This window comes from Phalacrocorax aristotelis, chromosome 4, assembly GCF_949628215.1.
Source record: "Phalacrocorax aristotelis chromosome 4, bGulAri2.1, whole genome shotgun sequence".
NCBI classification, from domain to species: Eukaryota; Metazoa; Chordata; class Aves; order Suliformes; family Phalacrocoracidae; genus Phalacrocorax; species Phalacrocorax aristotelis.
Genome location: NC_134279.1, coordinates 47,150,713 through 47,172,035, shown reverse-complemented (window position 1 = coordinate 47,172,035; position 21,323 = coordinate 47,150,713). Strand labels below are relative to the sequence as shown.

The 21,323-nt window shown below is 37.9% G+C and overlaps 1 protein-coding gene across 13 annotated transcripts in view; it reads right to left on the bottom strand.

Moving 5' to 3' along the window:
- Positions 1-21,323, bottom strand: part of TENM3 (teneurin transmembrane protein 3) — a 416,806-nt gene that overhangs the window by 80,747 nt on the left and 314,736 nt on the right. For all 13 annotated transcript variants that reach the window (XM_075091186.1, XM_075091189.1, XM_075091190.1 and 10 more), the window contains 7 exons: positions 19,665-19,787; positions 12,805-13,019; positions 6,126-6,336; positions 5,519-5,620; positions 5,165-5,359; positions 3,629-3,829; positions 512-697 (listed from right to left, as the gene is read on the bottom strand). In XM_075091186.1, the coding sequence (XP_074947287.1) occupies positions 512-697; positions 3,629-3,829; positions 5,165-5,359; positions 5,519-5,620; positions 6,126-6,336; positions 12,805-13,019; positions 19,665-19,787 (1,233 nt within the window). The remainder of the gene's footprint in view (positions 1-511; positions 698-3,628; positions 3,830-5,164; positions 5,360-5,518; positions 5,621-6,125; positions 6,337-12,804; positions 13,020-19,664; positions 19,788-21,323) is intronic.

Genomic DNA, 21,323 nt, shown 5'->3' with positions numbered 1-21,323 from the left:
TTCTAAAACAGAGCGTTATGTTGACAAGAAGATAATTTTGGACAGCTAGATCACATTTATTACAAGGTGGAAGTGACATTTTTGTGTAGGCAAGTCACTTTTTAGAGCTTCTACTCCATAAAAGAAAAAAAAAAAGGAAAAACAATAGGAAACTTCATTTCTGAAAGACATAAAGCTATCACATAAAAATAGAAAAGCACAAATCAAATAGTATATTTACAGTTTAAAATAAAAGTAACATCCCCCTCAGCAAAAGGCAGTTAAAGGGAAAAGATTGAAAAGGAAATTCTTCCACCTCCTTTTCATGGCAAACTAGGTATGAAGAACTGATAAGCCATTATAAAACCATTTCCTTTCTTAAAATATCAACTCCTTTTCACAGACTGACACGTGCAAATATTCTGTTTGAAGAAACAAGCTTCAAAATAATACATTTCTTATTCAGATGCAGCCAGCAGCACCGGCTGTTTGAATTTTGCAGCAAAGACAGGGTAAAGCATAGCCAGCCTACCAATGGTACAGTGCTCTCCATTCCATCCCTGGCTACATTCACACTTCCCATCTTTACAGGTGCCATGCTCCGCGCAGCGGGGATGGCAGGCTCTCTGGTTGCAGGCTGCACCCGTCCAGCCTTCCTCGCAGCGACACGTGCCACCCATGCACACACCATGTGTGCCGCAGTCCACTGAACAGATTTCTGGATTTGAGAGGAGAGAGGGGGAGAAAAGAAGGCAGAGTGCACACAAAAGAGAGAGAGGGTATGCATTAATTAGCAGCGCTACATTTTAATTCAACATGTGAATAAGAAAGGCAAAATCAAAGGAATTTACTGTGAAAGGCATTTTCAGGTAGGACCCAACAGAATACGGAGTACAGAGTTTTATCTCTATGCTAAGGCTCACTTAGTCACCCAGATGACATAGCAGTGTTTAAGTGTCCACAGCTCTTCCGTTAGCTCTGAGTAACCTTCAATCATATTTTTTGTGATCACGTATGTCTTAAGAGTAACCTTTTGTAATTTACATTGTATGGCACTTAGACCTACTAGAACTTACAGTGTATGCCTGGTGACTGTATGTACCATATACCTGGGTCACTGTGTGAAAATGTAGTATTAACGAAAGTTCATTTTAACAAGGTTTCCCCTCCCTACCCTGCTCCCTGTTTTCTTTCAAAGTAAAAATGTGCCATTTCTGACACATTTTTTCATTATAAAGAATCAGCCTTAGTGAGACAAATTAGTACTATGCTGACGTACTGACATATCTGTTAAATATAAAAGATGATTCTCTTTTACTTTCAGTAAATTTGTATCAGTGACAGCTATGAACAGTCTGGTTTAAATAATAGATTGCTAAAAAAAATAAATCAACATACAGCAATTTAACTTGTCATTTACATATAGTAACAGGATCTTGTAACTGATAGAATAATTGAAAAATATGTTAACAGCCAAAGGTAGTCAGAGGCCAAACAAGGCATGTTAAGTCTCAGCTAATACAAGATGATAATTCAGACTGCCAGATTTCACATTTACAGTTATGGTTCATTTAGTCAGACTCCAGCAAACTTTACCTCTGCTAAGCAGACAACAGAGAAACAAGAGCAGATACAATACAGCCTGAGGGACTTCTTTAGTTCCTTGGCATACAGCTGGCTGTCACCACATACTGGTTCATAGAAGTACTGTATTTAGTTTTTGTTTTCTTGCTAAAGACAACAAACAGTTTAGTAATAAAAGACTGAAATTATTTTCAACAGAAAAGAAAGAAGCACTCAGTGCAAGAAAGGTTTCCAGTTTCCCACTCAACGGTGTTTTTCTTCCCCCATAGTGTATAACCCTCTGTCTCAAAATGCTGTGGAACATTAAACATGGTATCAAGGAGCTGTGGTATTTCCCAGAAGAAACAGCCCAAAACCTTTACGGAGAAAGACAGCTGTAATTTTGCCCTCCTTTTTTTTTCCCCTATATAGCATTTTGTATCTACTTTGAATTAAATTTTTGGTTAAGAGATGCAAGGTGGTCTGATTAACTTTAGAGTCACAAAACGTCAACGCAGCTCCAAGAAAGAAAGGTTTATTTCTCTTCAATCTAATCAATTTTTCATTAGGGTGAAGGTGTTTATCAGCTTTTAGCACACTAGCTTTGAGCAAGGTGCGTCAATCTTTGTAATGAACTTATTAATTAGAGTTAATTTAATTGAAGAGGAATTGAAGGGCTAATTAACGGACAAACTGCTGATGAAGATAGAGGAAAGCTCTTTGATTTCAAATCTATAAACCCCTCTGACAGAAATAACTCATTCTTTTTTTTCTTCTAGCAGCTTAACAAAATGTTTATGGATAAGATTTACCTTTTTTGTGTACCACTCTGAAGGTCATTTTGCACGATTTCAGCAAATAGTCCGTGTGTATTTTTACAAAGCTCTTTTCTGAGTTTGACAACTTGAAATATTTGAGATCAGAAATATTTTGTTATTTTAATGACCAATCATTCCTTAAAATGTAAGTAAAAGATGGAGCATAACTGAATCATCAAAAATAGCGTAGAGGACACTGTCAAGAAATAGAGGATGTGTGTTTTGCCTGAGAACTAGAAAGGGTGTCTCACAAACAGACATTTTTAGTGCTAGAAATGTTCAAAGAGTAATTTTTTTCTTCTAAACAAATTTAACAGAAGACAACGTTTTCTTCTCTGTCACTTTTTCTTGAATGTTTGGAAGTCTGTCCTATCACTGTCGTATGCAGAAACCATTATAGAGTATCACAGATCCTGGTCAGGAAGTACATTTGTTTTAAAAAGATGGTTCCTCATGAAAAAGCTATATTTATTCATAAGCTGGCATAAACCCAGCTAGCCCATGTGTTCAGTTTTCATTAACAAAATTATCTGAGTTGTTAGATGAACTGTTTTAGACAACTATATGTCTCACAGCTTGACATGGTTTCTCTTTTGATAAGTGGCTACCAAACAATATTCTAAAAAATCGTATTTGTCAAAAGGCTACTGTCATACTTATAAATACTTAGATTCTGCTTTCTGTGATAGCACCTCCATTTATTTTCTCCTTTTGTTTCTGAGCTCAGACTAGGGTTTTAATAAGCTTAGTTTCAGACTTCAAGAAATACTGCTTCTTCTTCATTCCTACCAACTCCTTCCACCCTGGCAGCCTGTGCCCTTTCTTGAAAGATGTTTAGGATTCATTCTTGCATTCCCTTTGTCTTCAAACTGGAATGCTCTCTGTTTTTCAAGAAAAATACCTCCAATTAGCTGGAGGGATATTTAAAATGTGACTGCCTCTAGTTTCACTAGTGTAGTTTCTAAATAGACGTATTAGGTAAGATGATACTTAGATCCATATATCGTACAAAGAACATTCTGTACTTGCATGTGAAGTATCTGAAGTTACCAGGTGAAGGCAACTAAAAGATACCAACAAATACATTGATTTTCAAATACTTCAAATTTATCAATTATTTTGAACCTTTGAATCGATTCACGTTTCATGCTGAAGTCAACTCAAAGACTTCCATCAGCTCAGCAGGTCAGGTCGTCACATAATGTCATTAAAATGCTGCTATTCAAGACATCATCATTTTACAAAATGTGAGTGCTTATAACCCTTACCATTGGAGCAATCTGGACCTGTCCAGTTGGGGTCACAGGTGCAGGTACCAGTCTCTTGAAGGTAGGTGCCGTGGCCAGAGCACTGGTCAGGGCACATCGTCTTCAAGATTTCACAGTTGTTGCCACCCCAGCCCGGGTTGCAGTGGCACTCGCCATGGATGCACACACCGTGGCTGGAGCAGGCTGGGTCCAAGCAATCCGCTGTGGGGAGATGAGAAAGATCAGTTTAAACTTGTCATTCCTAACAACAGCAATTAAACCCTAGATGCTCATGGCACTTTTGGCCTTAATCCATATTTTAAGATCTCCTGAAATAGGCAGCATTGTACTTATCTTAAAAGTAAACACTAGTAGACTGAAGCTGAGAAGTTCACTTTTGATTCATTGCAATGAGTGAGAAAAAGGGAGTGGACCAAGGTATTCCTTGCAAGCCTCCCTTCTCTGGCTACAAGGTAAATCATTCTTTGTCATCACTAAGTGCATAGCAGCAATTTACTTTGTAAAAACACCTCACTTCCACATCACTTTCTGGTGTTGTGAAATTCATGTGTGCATATAACCAGCATCAAGCATTTGCAGTCTACCACTGAGTTAATGGAGACCCTTTCAAGGTTTGCTAATTTTTCTGAATTACATGAAGACTGGCTTTGCGTCTTGGGCAACTGATCTCTGTTCTGCCTATTCACAGTGTAACAAGCGTTAGATTCTCTGCAGCACTTGGTATCAACTGACCTGATCCACCGCTATAGAGTTTTCACAGCTGTATAGGACCTACAACTTTCAGAAATAAATGAGTTGCATGCTGTCTATCTGTCTTAATTCACTTTAATGTGCTTTAGATGACGAGATTTAATTTAGCAATTTGACTCAATAAAATGTTACACTTGTAGGGTCAATGGTCTGAGAATTTAATTCCAGAGACTTAATTGCATTACTTTGTACGTGAAGATCAATAAAATCAATTTGATTGAGGAAGAAAACGGTGCTTTTTACTCCCTAAAAAAACAGAATGGAAAATGAACTGCATTTCGCAGCACACCAGAACGAATATTATTATGCACATCTCTAGAACACAAAAATGACGTATCATTTTTCACTCTGATGCATTTGAATCAGCACTTCCCACAATGAGGCTGGTGGAAAATATCACTAACAAATGCAATATATTAATGATTTATTCTAGACTCTGAAAATTCAGTAAGTCTTCCTGTATTCCAACATCTATTTTTGTGTGCTTTCTTCTTAGCTGACCTCAGCCAGAAAAAATAAATAAAAATATCCTGGCAAGCAAAAAGATATCACACATTATTAAGAATTTTCCCACCAATTATTTGAGAATACATAAAGTATAATCATTCTGTAGAATTCAGTGATACTAGTGATTCCCAAACTCTATTTTTAGTATTCTAAAATGGCTTTTGAAGAAACACCATTAGTGCTTATGATCCAGATCTAGCAAAATCGATAGGGCTCAATGTACCAGCTGGAAACCTGACCAACAACAGCAGGTGCTGGGGCAAATATTTACTCATTTACCTTCTTCACAGTTTTCTCCTTTGTATCCAGAGTTGCAGGCACAAGAGCCCATGATGCAAATGCCCCGGCCCCCGCACTGGGGATCGATGCACTGAGTTGTAGGCACATCGCACTCGGTGCCCTTCCAGCCACTGTAACACAGGCAGCGTCCTTTAGAGTACTGCCCGTTGCCACTACACAGCACTGGGCAGGCTGCTGTGAAATAAAACACAGCAGAAAAATTAAACTAAGTCCTTCACCAAAGCCTTATAAAGAAGAACATCTAGGAAGCAAGTCACATGTCAGTTGCTTTCCTGATGTATTTGTCTTTGTGCTCGCCTAAACTGACTCGAGAAAAGCATTGGGTTGATTTACCTCTTGAACAATCGGGGCCCAGAAACCCAGGAAAACAATGGCAGGATCCAGAAACACATTCACCGTTACCATGGCAATTTCGGGGGCATTCCACCACAGACTCTAAAGGGGAAAAAAAAGGAGATAATTCACAGACACCCACCACATGAAGTACCTATCATCTGAACCACTACTAACTGACAGCATGCTCTCGCTCCAAGAGAAGTGTTTACGTTTGGTTTGTTTGAAGAGCACAAATAGCTGTGATTTTCTATTGCTGATGCCTCTAGTATCTCAGGACATTACATTCCAACAAAAAGGCTCAAATTATAATGGTAAAGCCATATGAGCTCCGTACTTAAAATCCAGCCCTGTGCCATTTAACAAATACTTTGAAATGGTGTCCTCCTTTCAAGCACTTTTTTACAAGAAGGTACACTCCTTATGCCTTAGACCAAGTAATTAAAATACATATTCTGCATTTTATTCTGAGCAGCAAAAGAAACACTATGAATGAAAAACCTGTGAAAAGAAGTCAGATCATTTAACTATGAAAACCTATCTCTGTATTCCTAAAAAACCTAACCGGAGCCTTGTGTTTGGTAAAAGCTTTGAAGACTATGCTTACCTATAATTATGGTATTAAAAGACACCTGCTCCGCATTTTTCCCATCATTATAAAAGGCCAGGTGCCAGATGCCAGAATCCAAATACTGGATAAAACCTGCCTCGTGGAGACTGACAGACCTCGCCTGCCGTCCTGCTCGCTCTGACTCCAGCAGGTTGTGTTGCTCCCTTGCAATCAGCCGGCTGCCATCCAGGAGCTCCACAAAGTCATACTGCAGGGAGGAACAAACAGAAGTTTGACAAGTCACACCATGACCCACAGCACCACCAGCTTCCCCACAACATCCTGACAAAATCCTTATATTCTGACCATGAGTTCCAGTTTGGAACAGGGAAGCAGGAGTTGAAACCAACCCTTGCTTATTTCTTTGCTCCTTGCTAAGACTTCAAACAAAAATACCAACTAGGTCTCATGCTTATTAGAGTGGCTTTTTTGGCGACAAGTGGCCAATGAGCCTGTTACATATATTGGGAGGAAGAAAACCTCAGTTGAAATGAGTCTGCAGTCATGACTGGCACCTGAATTACAGATGAGAGCTAACTTTCAAAGCGTGTTGTATGCATATGGGTTAATGGTAATACCCAACACCAATAATCTACTTTGCTTTTCATTTAGTTTCAGATGAAGGACTAAATTGCTCGATCCTACTGTCTGGAGTTCTGAAGGAAGGAGAGCAAGAGCTTTACTTTCTATCACAGAAGTCCAAAAGAGGAAAAGGAAAGCATAAAATATTGGAACTGTTGAAAATTATAAACTGACAAAAAATATGGTACCTCATGCCAATGGGCAGCATATATTGTTAACAACCACCAGCGGGACTTGGAAATACGTAGCAGCATCTCAGTTGATACAACAAGCAAACTCACAACCCAAGATGTTATGCATGTTAATCTTAACTGGTGCTAACAGCACCTGCAGCGCTAAATCTGCTCTGGGCCCTGCACTGATTTACACTGTCTAGCAGTCTACTCTCATGGCTTGAAAGATGTCTTCTGCACGTTTATCATGTAAAGATCAGTGTTCATATAGCAAAATTAAACAGGTAGGAAAATTAAAGGGCATTCTTGCTTGTGGTAGAGAGTCTCTGCTTTTCCTGCCGTGTCTGTTCAGAGATTCACTCTGACACATTTATTGTGAACTGTAACACATAAACCTTCAATCTTCCCACATGTTTGAGACTTCTCTCAAACGGAATTAAATCCAGGGCCTGTTAAAGTAAACGCCAGTACGTGAAACGGCTGATTTAACCGAGCTAGGATAACATCGGTTACCAGGACCTGAGAATCAGTAGTTTTACACCCTGGCTTATGACCTTCAGAAACTGCTCCTGGGACAGAAGAAAACATGATAGCCTTTGTCTTGGAACAAGGGCTTAAGTACATATGTACTCTTCTTGAAATTGCAGGCCAAAATTCACTGCTATTGTAAGAATGTTCCTCTCCAGTAATTAGAATTATCTTCCTACCATTCAGGATGTGAAGGAAATGCATGGTTAATATGCCTCTATCAACACCTGACACACTTTTCCAGCTATGTCTGAACCAGCGGAATAGAACATAATGTGATTAGGATGTGCAGAAGCCAGTACCTCGGTATGCTGTCACTTTGAATGTATGTGCTGCACCACATGAAAACAAATGCAACCGTTTTGGGATAGCACCAATTACTCAAAACCATTCAACATTCTCATTTGTCAGAGAATTAAATATTTATCTTATTTTATGTGAGAGAGAAAAACGATTTTAGTTGCAGCTTTTTTTCCTCCTGCCTGACTCAAGAACACTTCTTTCTGGTTGTGTTTTTCACTAATATTTTAAAAACAAGAAAGCTCAGGGAGTTTTAACAAGTAACTTATGGACATTAGGAGCAAACCTGTAATTTGTATACTGCAGAGGATCATTTTTTGTATGAGGACAATTTCAGATTGAACCTGTATTTTTGATACAGGAACAAGTGGTTACACTGCTTGATTGATCACAAAGAGTATACTAATGGCTGACAAGCATGGTACAATTAATGATTTTGTATTTGTAATGTAATAAGGACATATGCCGTTACCAGAACACCATTTCAGACTACATTTTAAAAGCCACACAGAGAGGGATTTACTATTCATTCTGTCCCCCAGCAAAACCCAATAATTGATCTTAACCCTTTTAAAAGCTGTTTTTTTATATTTAGGACATGATAACAGAAAGAGACTGGAAAAACAAATCTCTTCACAAGCAAAAAACATACCAATTTTATTTTCCTCTTATGAGGATAAATTAATTACCTTTATATTGAGTCTAAATGCACTGATTTGCCTTACCATTCCATTCAGTTTTGATTCAAACCAAAGCCCTTTTTTTATTCTTAAAGTCTCTTTAAATAAACATATTGATTCTCCGGCTGCAATGGAACTGACATTTTTAGAAAGTGTCACAAAGACTTTCAGGCTCACATTGATTGGGTTTTCAATGGACAGCCACCGTCAATTATTTCTGGTTGATTTATTTATGATTTCCCTGAAAGAGAGAACTATGCATCTCTCATCGGTCTGTGACACACACATAGTGGCTGTGCTTGAGACTGATTTTAGTACCTAAAGAGAATACAGAAACACAACCAAAAATTCTGTCCCAATTACCATCAATGCATTTCCTACTTGTCGTATCCCTATTATTTTGGATTACAGGACAGAAGGAGAATTAAATTTGCTGCATTCTGTTATTATTTTATTATGAAATGCTAAGCAACTGATAGGAATGGTTTACATACAGTCAATCATGTTCCAAGATGAGGGTGTAATCTGAAAGACTTCTTGAGACATCTCCCAAGCTCATTTCTATTGTACTTTCATTATGTCCCTTTCAGTGTTAGGATAATTGACATCAGAGGTTGTTCAGCTATGGAAAGATGGACTCCAGTTTCCTCTTACTCACTGTCTGGCTTTAACTGGATACAAAAAAGAGGTGGATAAAAAGGCAAAGGGTCTGGGAGAGAAGTGGAGAACAAGGCAGCAAATGTAATATGCAAGTTCTGCGTTACAGTCAAAGGTGACATGGAGAGAAGGCAGATATTCATAGAAACACTGAAGCTGTAAGGAAGGAGCTAAAGAAGATGGTGCTATGTGGTGACACATGTAGAGGGTATCACAGGCATATGAGCAAAGATATTGGAGGGGGACAGCTGGTAAGGAAACTTTACAAATGCTGGCAGAGTGCAGGTAGTAATCAGCTCTCTATTATTTAACATAAGATCTGAAAATTCAAATACTGACGTTTGAGGAACAGGCAGCAGTTGCTCATTTGCATAAGTTTTGTTAATAGCACTTGTCACTCTGTGACTAGGAGATAAGGGCAGATAGCATTCAAGCGACGCAGACAGGAATATATATGGGTGAGATCCTACTTTTCAAAGTCCTCGTGAAACAACCCTAGCTTTACACATCCAGAAATGTGCTCTGAGCCAACTTTTATAATTCTGGGATGAGATTGTGGAGCTATGGAGAGATCTACAGAAATATCAGTTCTATGATTCAAAAAAAAAAGCAGACATCATTAAAGCATTGTATGAAACCATCATAGTTAAAGGTCTGCTACATCTATGCTGTTCTGTTCTCCCCATCTCGAAAAGGCTGCAGTAAAACTTGAGAACATTCAGAAAAGGGCAAGGGTGATCAAAGGATTGAATCAACTTTCATCCAAAGAACGACAAAACAGACCGGAAAAAAAAAAACCAACTCATTGAGGACACTAGAAATCTATAAATCAAGGGTGGCATGGATAAGAAATTGGTGAGAAACTCTCCATTGCCTCTTCCAAAACACTACCAACAGAGTGTCAAACTAAAACTACCAGAATGCTGCCTTAAAACCCACTGAGGAATATAGTGTGAGATGGGTATTTAAGCCGTGAAACTCCTTGCTGCAAATGTCATGGATGCTAAAAGCTTCCATAGGTTCAAAGGTGACTATGCAAATTCACAGGAAAAATGAATCTATCAAAGGTTGTAAAAGTCAAGGACAGCACCTTCGACTCAGGAAGTCCTTCAGCCTTAAAACGCTGGAAGCCAAGAATGTATTGTAAGAAGAATCACTACAAATCTGTCATGATGCTATATTAATATCTATGTATCTGTTAATAGTCACCATCACAGACAGAATGTTGGGCTAGATGGGCCTTTGATGAGACCCAATGTGGACATTCACATGTTTTTCTAATATGTTCCTGTGACACTTGGAGCTATACAAGTAAGATGCCTCGTCCGATGCAAGGGTATGCAGTGAAGCCCAGAATTAGCTGTTAGCCTGTCCCCGCCAGCTACGCCTGGCTTGCAGTTAAGAACTTTTGTCAGTACGAGCCATAAGGGTTAGGGGAAATAAGAAAACAATAAATAGATTTACGCTTGAAACCCCCTCAGTTTTCTATTTCATTAGACGTCCTTTTGCCTAAGTACCTTATTTTGTTTATATAAGCTACTTTGGTAAAACACATATTTTACCAACACAAGTTGTGTCTTCATCAAAGTCCTGTGTTAGGACTTTGTGGCAGAAAGGCCTGAACTATTGAAAACTATTTTACTCCACTTTTTTCCCCCATGTGCAGGAGCAGTCACAAAAAAAGCCCAACCGCTCATTGTAACTGCATTTTAAGGAGATTACATACATGCTTTATCTCAGGCACCTAAACCCAGATATTACTGGGTTCAAGGCCGTATAAACATCCTGATAACCCCACACCCTCGGGAATCTTCAGCAGCATTGATAAGTAAGCATGCCTAATTTTTCAAGGTATCAAGTGTCAGTCAAATGGTTTGTAAAAACTAGTCTAATTATATACCAGGCAAAAATAGGACAAGAGAGCTTGACCTATATCCTGGGAACAATCTATCCAAAATGTCACAGAAACTACAGAAGATATAGTAGCAGGATTCACGTATGATTCTTTCTGTTTTATCATACTTAACTATGAATATGCATTTGGGCAGTAGAAATCCAAAGGGAAAGGAGCCTGTGTAACACAGATGATGGGAAACAGATTTAGCTATCTTCTTTTCCCCAGTTCTTGGATAAAGGGCACCCCTATTTCTGTCTTTTGCCAGAATAAGGATTCAAGGAAGGATCACTTTTGATAGACTATCTACTTGCGTAACTTCTCATATAAATGCACAGTCCAGATCAGCTTCTTCAGTTTTATTCATTCTTGCCACACATGTATTCCCCTAGCTCCTGTTATTATTGTTATCATTGAGATTGCATTTGTATTCCAAACCCCTATTTCCAACGGCTGATAACTTTCTGAATCAATTTTCTTTGAGCCAGAATTTCTCATGCTTGTTGTCAGCCTGAGGGTGGGTGTTCACATGTGAAGGTCTGAACAAAATCCATTTAATCATTTTTATGAGGATAAAATTTTTAAATAAACATAAGTGCATTTTCTGTGTTCACTAGACTGTTTGTAGTTTAATGGAAACTCAACTAACAAATAAAGCTCATGTAACATTCTGTGATTTTAGCTGCATGAAGCTTCTTTGCTGACTCCAATTCTTCTTCTGTGGTTTGCGACTGCTAAATAGGTGATATAATTAGCAATATTTCTATGTTCTAGGTCTTTTAAAAGTTATGCCCGAAGAAAAAACTAAATAAATTTAAATAGTGCAGTAGCATGCAAATCAAAAGAAAAAAAATGCGGGATTAAAAAAAAGATTTGAATTTTGCAGTTACGGATTTAATGTTGAGACTGTATATCAGGCATAATCAGTCAAGCTTCATTCCAATTATACCATTAGGCTGATATACTTAGGGTTGTGGACAAATATTGAGCTGCAAGGAATATAAACTAGGAGGGTCTTAAATTTTAAAAATAAAATCTGAATAAAACTGATTCTAAAAGACCGCCTCAGACAATGATTCTCTTTGTCCTGCCAATCCAGAAGATTATTCAATTCTTTTAGTCTTCAACTTTTCAGTAACTATGGGTAAAAAGTGTTTCTTTGTTACTAGGCAAATGCATGACCATATGCAACAGAAAGTCTTACTAGAAACCTTCTGAGGGGTGGAGCAGAATAAATCCTCTGGGTTACTTATGAACAAAGTTTCAAGACACTATATGTTTAATGAAGACCGACACTTTTACCACTCCAGTTCATTGTATCTTTGTAGACACATATAACTTTTTTTTTTTTGTTTTATGTATTTATTTAGTCAAACACCAGGCTGTAAATACCGTAGCATTTGCTTACAGAACAAACTGAAAAATCCTTAAAAAACTATTCTCTTCTTGCTTGGAAATTTGGCAAATGCAGTCTTTGCCAGGCACTCTCAACCACATGTGTGGCCATAAGGCACTGTATTACGTTGCTTAGGTTTTTAAAGGTATGTCTATAAACCATAGAAGCAAAAAAGTACCTGCATGAAAAAGATTCTGCATGAAACAACTCCATATCTAACGCAACAACATTGCTTGTGGCATTCAGAACAGCTCATAAATAAGAATTTCTCCCCGCATTTAAAATCCCATCACTTACAGTATTATAAACGTTTTGGACATCACATGAGATCAATAAAGTATAAAAAGTAAAAATGAAAATCAGCAAAATGGAAAAGGATGTAATCCTGAGATAGAAAAAAGATGCAAAAGATACAAGCTCACAGTTTTCAATAACGTGTCCTACTTTTAACGCAAGCAGTTCTCACCTGAGTATGTGAAGGTGGTAAGCCTTTTCGGCCATATACTCCAATCAGTGCATCTTTCTGAAGGGATATATTGAATTTTAGAAATTGTGGCTGATCAATGAAGAGTTGTGATCTCCAAAAAATCCCAGGAGGAACTTCTTGTATCGCTCTTCGGCCTATATCAAGTTCTCCAGAATCTATAGTGTTGTTTTCTTGTGCAAATCCCCCTAGTTTTCCTGACAGGTTAGAATAATAAGAGATCAAAAATTAGTATTCCTTTCTTGCTTTCAATCATCCTTCATATAAACTGTCAAATATTTAGAATCACCTCAGATAAAATGTTACCTGACAATCTTTCTGAATATAAGATCCCAGGGAATTCACTGATTTGGAAAGGCAAAGATACCACAAATACCTAGCAAGTAAAAATATGGTAACTTCCCTAAGAGCTAGCATTACAGAAACTGTTTTAGGGGCTACATTAAACTATTAAGTTTCCCCTAAGTATTTTAACAGGGTTTTCCAGCATAAAGTCTCACACTAAAAAAATTTAAGGTGAAGGGAAATGCACCATGCAGATTCTAAGAATAAGAGATACATAAACATAAGCAGTCAAGAGAACTAATATACAGTCGTTTCTGCATTAAATATTAGAGCATTTATACAATACTAACAACGTCTAGAGCTCTGGTTTCCTATTCTTTGTTTTTGCATTCCCCAAAAAGAAAGGCAATGTTTCTTGCTCCATTGTGCCTATGTCCTTATGCCTTTGCTCCCCATAATGCTTACATCCGCTGCGCTCCCTAGCCTAAGCCCCAAGCTTGTTATCACCTTGTCCACACTGTCTCCTGCATAAAACACATAATAGCAGGTCAAAGTCTGGTACTTTCACTGTTTTCTGTATCATGAATATTTATTTATCCTGCAGGCCAATTACTAGGAATAAGAACATAGCACTGAAGGGCATTAATGATTTTTCTCTATGGAGCGTTTGTGCAACTATCAGTTAGCCTTAGGAGGCCAGTGATGATGGCTTGGAAACGCCCAGAAGAAGCACAGAAGATGTTAACAGGCAAAAGACACATGATGTCAAATGCTAATACCAAAAAACTGGACTACAGGTTGTAGCATTAAGAAAGAAGAAAATAAGTCATAAACTTTAGATGCTCCCAACAAACTTTTTCTTCAAGTGGGTAAGTCCAGGCAACAGAAACTGAATCTACACTGCAGCTAGAGTACAAAAGAGTATCATCCTATCTGCCAGGCTCTGTGTCACCCCAGTGAAGCACTGTCGAATAAATGAAAGGGGTAAAATTGTTCCAGCCCAAGCTCATGACCCTGCAAGGCACTGCGCTGGATGCTATGGACAGCACAGGTCTGTGATAGCTTTGAGGTCTCCACATTGCCCCTGGCTGTACTGCACAGGCAAAGATTACAGACCTTTCTCAAAGCTCATCAGCAAACAAATTGTGGCTTAGCTGTGGTAGTGTCTTCTACCTGCCAGATTGGTAGGAAACAGACCTACTAAGACTCATGCACTAAAGAAATGGTTTGCACAAACCGTCACCACCCAGCTTTAAAATCTGGGATGGGTTAGATCAGTTTGCATCAAGTCTGTTTGAGGCCAAACACTCAGGTCTGATGTTCAGGCACTAACTCCATGCTGCGTGGCTGGACATGGGCACTCTTGGAAGTTGGTGCCAGGGTGAAAGCCTTCTTCGATCTGATGGAATCGGCACTGTCAAATCTAGACTAAGATGTAAAGACATGTGTAACAACTTGCTTACCAACAGATGTCAACTCTGGAGTAAGCAAGTAATGTAGCAGCATTTAAGCAGCTGGCACATCAAGGTGAGCCCTGAGTGAAGCAATGTAAGAAAAAATGGAACTAAAGTTACAATTTTATAGTCTGCTATGTTTTTCCCAATTTATACTCTTTTTTTTTCAGCAGCTAGTCTGTCATACAGATTGAACTAAACCCATCTGAATGTGGTAAGCATGTTCAAGTGATGCTAACTTGTTTGTGTACAAGTGTTCTGAAGAACTGACAATGCTCTGTTGCTAACCTGTCTTTTACGTTCAAATTCTACATTATTCATCATTTGATGGAACAAACTGACACAACCTTTTTGCAAACATTTAGACTTTAAAAAACTAGATTAAAATCTGAAATGCCAGGTGAGGTCACAGATTGATCCTCACCACTTTTTGTGCATCCAAGATGAAGAGAGACTGCTGCTCTGCTGAATTAAACAGGTACAGAAGCACTACTGAGAGGCCTTGAGTGGGGGCTTGCACCATCATGAGAGCTGTGCCACAACAGCGTTGCAGCCACTGAAAATGTCTCACATACTGAATCATCATATTGATCAGTCTTCTGCTGAGCAGGAACAGTGAAATATCTCATCTTGGAGAAACCATTTTTTTACACTTCTCAGGATGAGACTGGTGCTTTTCTAACTTTGGACTCAACCTTTCACAACAGTCATATGTTATTCTAGAAGATGGATCTCTTTTCACAGTTTCGGTTCATTTAGGCATTTGTTTCTTACCACTTCCTTCAAATTTAAACATGTTGTGTTGTATAGCTTCACACACTGATGACTGGTAATCACTAAACAATAAACACTTGTTTGCAGTATTGATCTGCAGCTTCCCTTATTTCTACATTTGAAATGAAAAACAACTACCTCTTACTACTGAAAAGATGAAGCAGACAGCTTGAGCAGGTGCACTTTATCAACATTTTGACCAGCTTGCCAGGAATGCCTATTACTGGGCTTCAACACGTATCCTTAGCAGATAGTGATCCTACGGACTCCCATTTTCTTCACCAAAAAAAAAGGTATTTTTACCCTGTAGCTACATATCCCTTTAACGCCACACCACCTCTCTCAAAATCATCACTAGTTGTTTGCCCTCCTAAGAATAGGGCATTAATTGTTCTTTGTTTCCTGTTGTATCTAAATGGTATAAAATCTTAGTAGTGTCATTTCCTTTTCACTTTCTAAACAATAACAGTTCTTATACATAGCTTTAAATCAAAATACGAAATGTCACGTTCATTCACACAATTCCATAATGACATAACAGTCCAAATAAGAAACCAAATTTTAAAATACCTAGCCTCCTGAATATATTTCTCTCAGCATGCTTCTCTACCACCAAAATTTCTTCTTTCAGAAGCCCTCCCCAAAAGACAATACAAATATACATCAATATTTATAGAAAAATATTTATATCATGATTTGTACTTACATTGCTAAATAGACTATTATTTAATTTACAAAATATATTAATTTGCTGTATCACATACTATCTAATATATACAATTGTTATATGATGCATTTGTGATACTGGTAATCCAATGCATTATGGCTAATCAATAGGTAAAATACTTGTTGTATTTGTAAATTGTATTTTGACTGTCTGAGGTTAGGATGGACAAAATCCTGAGCTAAGCAAGTATTTAAAGCAATAAATAATATGTAACTATTATACAAGAAAAATAGTTCACAAATATCACTAAAATGACATGAAGCCAAACTCCCTCTCCTTATTTGCAAACCTTCTATAGATTAAAACACAAGATACACTGTGAATAACTGAGTATACATAACACGTAATAAAAATGAAAGCACCACCAAAACACAAAAATGCTCAACAATAATTGCTGTATAGTGTCATACATAATATAATTTTCCACCCTTCAAAGGCAGTACTAATTAGAATATCAGGTTGCAAGGCTAGATTTACAGTCAATAGCATGTTCTCCCATTCCATTCAATACCCTTGTATTCAGATCTTTGTCTGAGACATCTGCTATATATGCTTCTGCAACAACCATTTCAAGAAATGAAACCAAAATCCTCCTTAAAAACGTACCTTTTTAGAAAAAAACCCCAACATAACATCTAATTAAGAAGTTATTATACCTTTAACATGAGATACAGTAAATAAAAAAGATCAATACATATCAGTTAAAGCAAGTATAATGTATTTTAATGAGTATAATCTCAAAAAGTGCATTTAAGTAAGCCAAAAGAAATGCCCGTTTCCCATACACTTTTTCCTCTTTTGCATTTTTTAAAAATCTGCAGCTGAGCATATATTATTATAAGGAATTTCTGAATTGCACATAGATTTTATATTACATAAAATAATGCCAGCAACATGTGAGATGTGACCAACTGCTAGAACACAACGGTTAAACAAGCTGGTTTTTAACCTTTCTTTTCCATTGCCTAGTTAAAAACAGATAAAGCACTGATGCGCCTCAAGTAATGTTTGTATTTGATTAAGCATGGCTTGCAAATTACTTTGGAGAACCTAAACTGAAATGGCCTATAAAATTCATCATATCCATAGAAAACACACATGCTTATGCCACCTGATGCAGCCAGCCCTGAATCATGCCTATCTGCATAAGCAGGTGATACGTTGCCAGCAGTTTACTGTTCATATAGAGAGAAGCACTGGGAGAGGAAAAAAAAAAGTCCACAATAGAAACGAACAAAAAACCTTTGAAAAAGGCTTGTTCAGAGATTCAAGCTTCACTTAAGAAATGTTTTGCATTTAAGGATGATTTAACGTGCTTTTACTGCCAATTTATGACTAGGTATTTCTAGGTAAATCACAGCTGAATTTTCTTCAGAGGTCATAAGGATGCATTCTGAAGTTTAAATTTTGCTAATTCATCACACAAAGTACCTGTACTTCTGAATGGCAAATGAATACCTGGGATCTACGACACAGTGGGCTATGATTTTCTGACCGAAGCAGGCTCAGGATTATCCAAAGTTTAGACGAGGGAGAGTCAAGGAAAATGCCTGGACCATAAAACCCTGAATTTCTCCAATCCAAATCAGAGTATCAGGACATTACCAGGGGGCTAAATAGAGGCAGTACTGAAAGTTGTACAGTTGTCCAAGTATCTAAACCAAGGCTTTACTGATTCTTCCTTACAGTTTTCAGTAACTAGTATGATAGTGCAGGAGCCCCCTCCTTAAATTTCACATCTAGTCATCACACTTTCTCTTCTGCCTAACTTTCCTTTTGTGGTTTAGAATGTGTGTTCTCTGGTCTGTCTGTTGTTTAGTGTTGATGTATGCTGATAAATGACCACTCCCCATATTCTGCAGAGGACAGCATTTTAACAGTGGGTGGAATTAACCCTGTTCTCTTGTACAGTATTTAGCGATATAAAGAAGGAAAAATGGGATTTGATGTATTTGTTATTTCCTTTTATTCTTGAGGCAATGTATAACAGACTTTAATTTGTAAAGCATTTAAAAATTATCAAGGGAAAAATAACAATTTATAAAATATTTACAAAAATACGGATATACTTTATACAAGAAAGTATATTGGCTACTCAGGGCAGAAGGCAGTGGGATGATGAGCTGTCACTGCAGCATCAATATTCATTAACCATACAGCAGCTTTTTGCTATTCATTCAAAACAAGTAAGAACACAGAAAGAGATAATGAACATCTAAGTGCATGAAAAAGGCAGTAGGGTAAAGGAAATGAAAAAGTAAAAAGTCCTATTGGAGAAGTTTCATATGCTTACAAAGATGACAAAAAAGAATGAACTGAGCTGTATCTTTTTTATAACGTGGAGCTGTGATAACTTGAAAAATTTTCAGGATGTCAACTGCTGGCAAAGGCTTCCTCCTCCTCAGTTCTAAGGAGGTCAGCCCTACCTTGTGAAAGGAAAAATGGATTTTTGTGTAATGAAGCAAACACCGCATTCATCAACCATTTAAATCAAGTCTTCCATTCAAAAACTATTGATTTTAAAGCCTCTGTTAGCCAAAAGTGCACAGACTCCTGAATGTTTTGAGAATCTTAAAGGGCAACATGGGAAAAGGTCGATAAAAAATAATCCCTTTATGTGGTTTGTATTTTAAAAGTTCCTACAACAAAATTAATAAAGTTTTGTTGTTTTTATTTTTTATTTAATATGTTGGTTGGATGATTCAGTCTCAATATTACATGCTAGAGACTTTGTGAAAACAAATGAACACATTATACATGACCTATTAAATTTCAGAGAGAAATTAAAAGAAGTCGAAAACAACATCATCTGTAGAAGAAAACACAAGCCATTCCACAGCGAGGTCATCACGCCATAGGAAGCTCCTTGATGATAAGTTGCCTTCTAAACACAGCAAAGAGAAAAGCTTCAAAAATACGCAAAACCTCCCTGAAGTGCCTTTTCTGGTGCCAGCTCTTCAGAAAAAGTGATTATGTCCCCCTTGTCACAGACAAAGCTTTTGTCTGAGAACTATCCAGAGCTTGTTGGGACACCCAAAGATTGAATCATGGTATCAGGTCCCCCTTATGAAAAAACTTTTCCTGTCACCTTGAGCTCCCTGGCTTTGTTGTGGCGCTCTCTGCAGCACAAGACTCCACAGCCACCCCAGCCCCTCAGGCATGATGGTCCGAGCTAGCCCCAGCACCATCCTGCTACCTCTGAGGACCTCCATAACAACCATTATGTTATCAAAGATTTTAGAGAAAACAGAGTTTCTACTCCTCTTGATGTCATGAGAGCTTTTCTACCCTCATCAAATATTACATGTAAATTGCCATGAGGAATTTTGTTTGACAGTCAGCTTTCCTAGTAAGACCAACATTATTGCCCAGGATTCATCACTCCCTTCACATGCTAAGTAGGAGGAACAGCATGCTTTTTTCACTCGAAACAGAACTCCTGTTTAATATCTACATGTCTGTTTAGAATCACTATTACTTACAAATGATCTGTACTTCCGTTAAATATACAGGAAAAGTGTTGAACTCTGGCAACATAAGTAAGACACAAAGAAAGGAAACGCTCTGAAAGGAGGAGAGAAATTGGTGCCTGTCTCACTTACCATTTTCTCCAGCAGGTACTGTTACAGGATGTGTTGGCACAGTATCAGAATTCACTTTTCCATTCTCAAATGTATCATTTTCAGTTTGCTGCAACTGCCAGTTGAGGCCAAACAGATGCATTGCTGGTGGTAAAGGATACAGGTTATTTGATGCTCTTAGCCACAATGACAAATTGCACAAATAATGGCTTTCCACGCTTCGCAGCAGAATAGCAACTCATACATTAAAAAATTAAATTACAGGAACAAGCGTTCACAGACTAATAGTTCAACTTAGCAATGACACTAAGGAATTACTACCACTGTCCTTTAATGATACAGTGCTTTTGGTGAACGCAGTTGACAGAAAGCTCACCAGTCTCATTTTGAGTCTTTTACCGGTCCCAAATCAATGTTCAAAAGGATAGGCAGTAATTACGTCCTTTTCTCTTTTTCCATTTTTGATCCTTTTTAAGAGATGAATCATTTAAGTGAGCTCCTAAATGACCTACTAAAACAAATGATTTCAGCCGCAGAAGGATCTGTTCTGGTTAGCCAGAAAGGGAAAAGAAACAACACGAGGAGAAGAAGGAGGGTGCTGTGGGTGTTGCCAGGCTAACCTAAGACATGAACACTCCTCTACATGCAGTCACCAACATCCTGTGCAACCTCCAGTTATGTGCCCATTCCCCATGCTAATCTACAGAATGAGGCCAAGACCATTAGCAGAGCTGGAGACATTGGGGCACTTTGCTCTGATGATGGCGCATAAGTTAGGTTTGTGAGCTACTTAACTCCCCACAACCACGTTTATTAGAAAGGTGATACCATGTTAAAAAGTTTAGCTGAACTAATTATGAAAGGCAGAGTCAACCTTCCATGGTGTTAGGGAGAACTACTTAAGGAACCTTGATATCACCAGGGATTAATGAATGGACCCCCCATCTATACTTATACCGCAAAAACATGGGGAAAAACCCACCTTAACGCTATACTGTGATACACATAACATATGCAATTTCTTGCTCTCTGTGGTATATTCCCTTCTCTTCCAATGACTCTATGATACCACCAAAATTAATTCTATTGTAATTACTAATTTGCATTTGGTATAACATAGCTTCCTCATTCTATGACAGCAGTCACCTCCCAGGCTAAAATAGTCTTTCAGCGCTACTGGGGAATAAAAATACATTGGAAAAAATTTCTGTAATAACATTTTAACTATTAGTGCAAAATGTAAGGAAGATAATTCACTGTATCTTGTTGCTTCTGGTCCTTCTGTCTCTGAAGCAGACCACTGCTATAGTTGATATTATTAATTTATTCATTCCTTCTATTCAAATAACAAACAATTCTTCAACCCCTTTGGTTTCATCTCTGATCTTTCAATCTCTCTCTATTGGCCATGGCAACCCTACTTAAGATGAACAGGCATCAATGGCACTTTAGTCAGGGAGACAGTGAACACTACAGAATTAAGACCCTCCCTGCCAGGTCTTTGCCTTAAAACCTCCCCCTTACCCTCAACAACACAAAAAACCAGGATGCAACCAAAGATCTGCTACTGAATGTTTCAAAGACTGAAATCCTCATTATAGATGACATATTCTCTTTGTTCCAAGTCTCTGACTCTACTATTACTTTTCTTTCTCAGACCTTAAATTGCCTGTCGAAGCC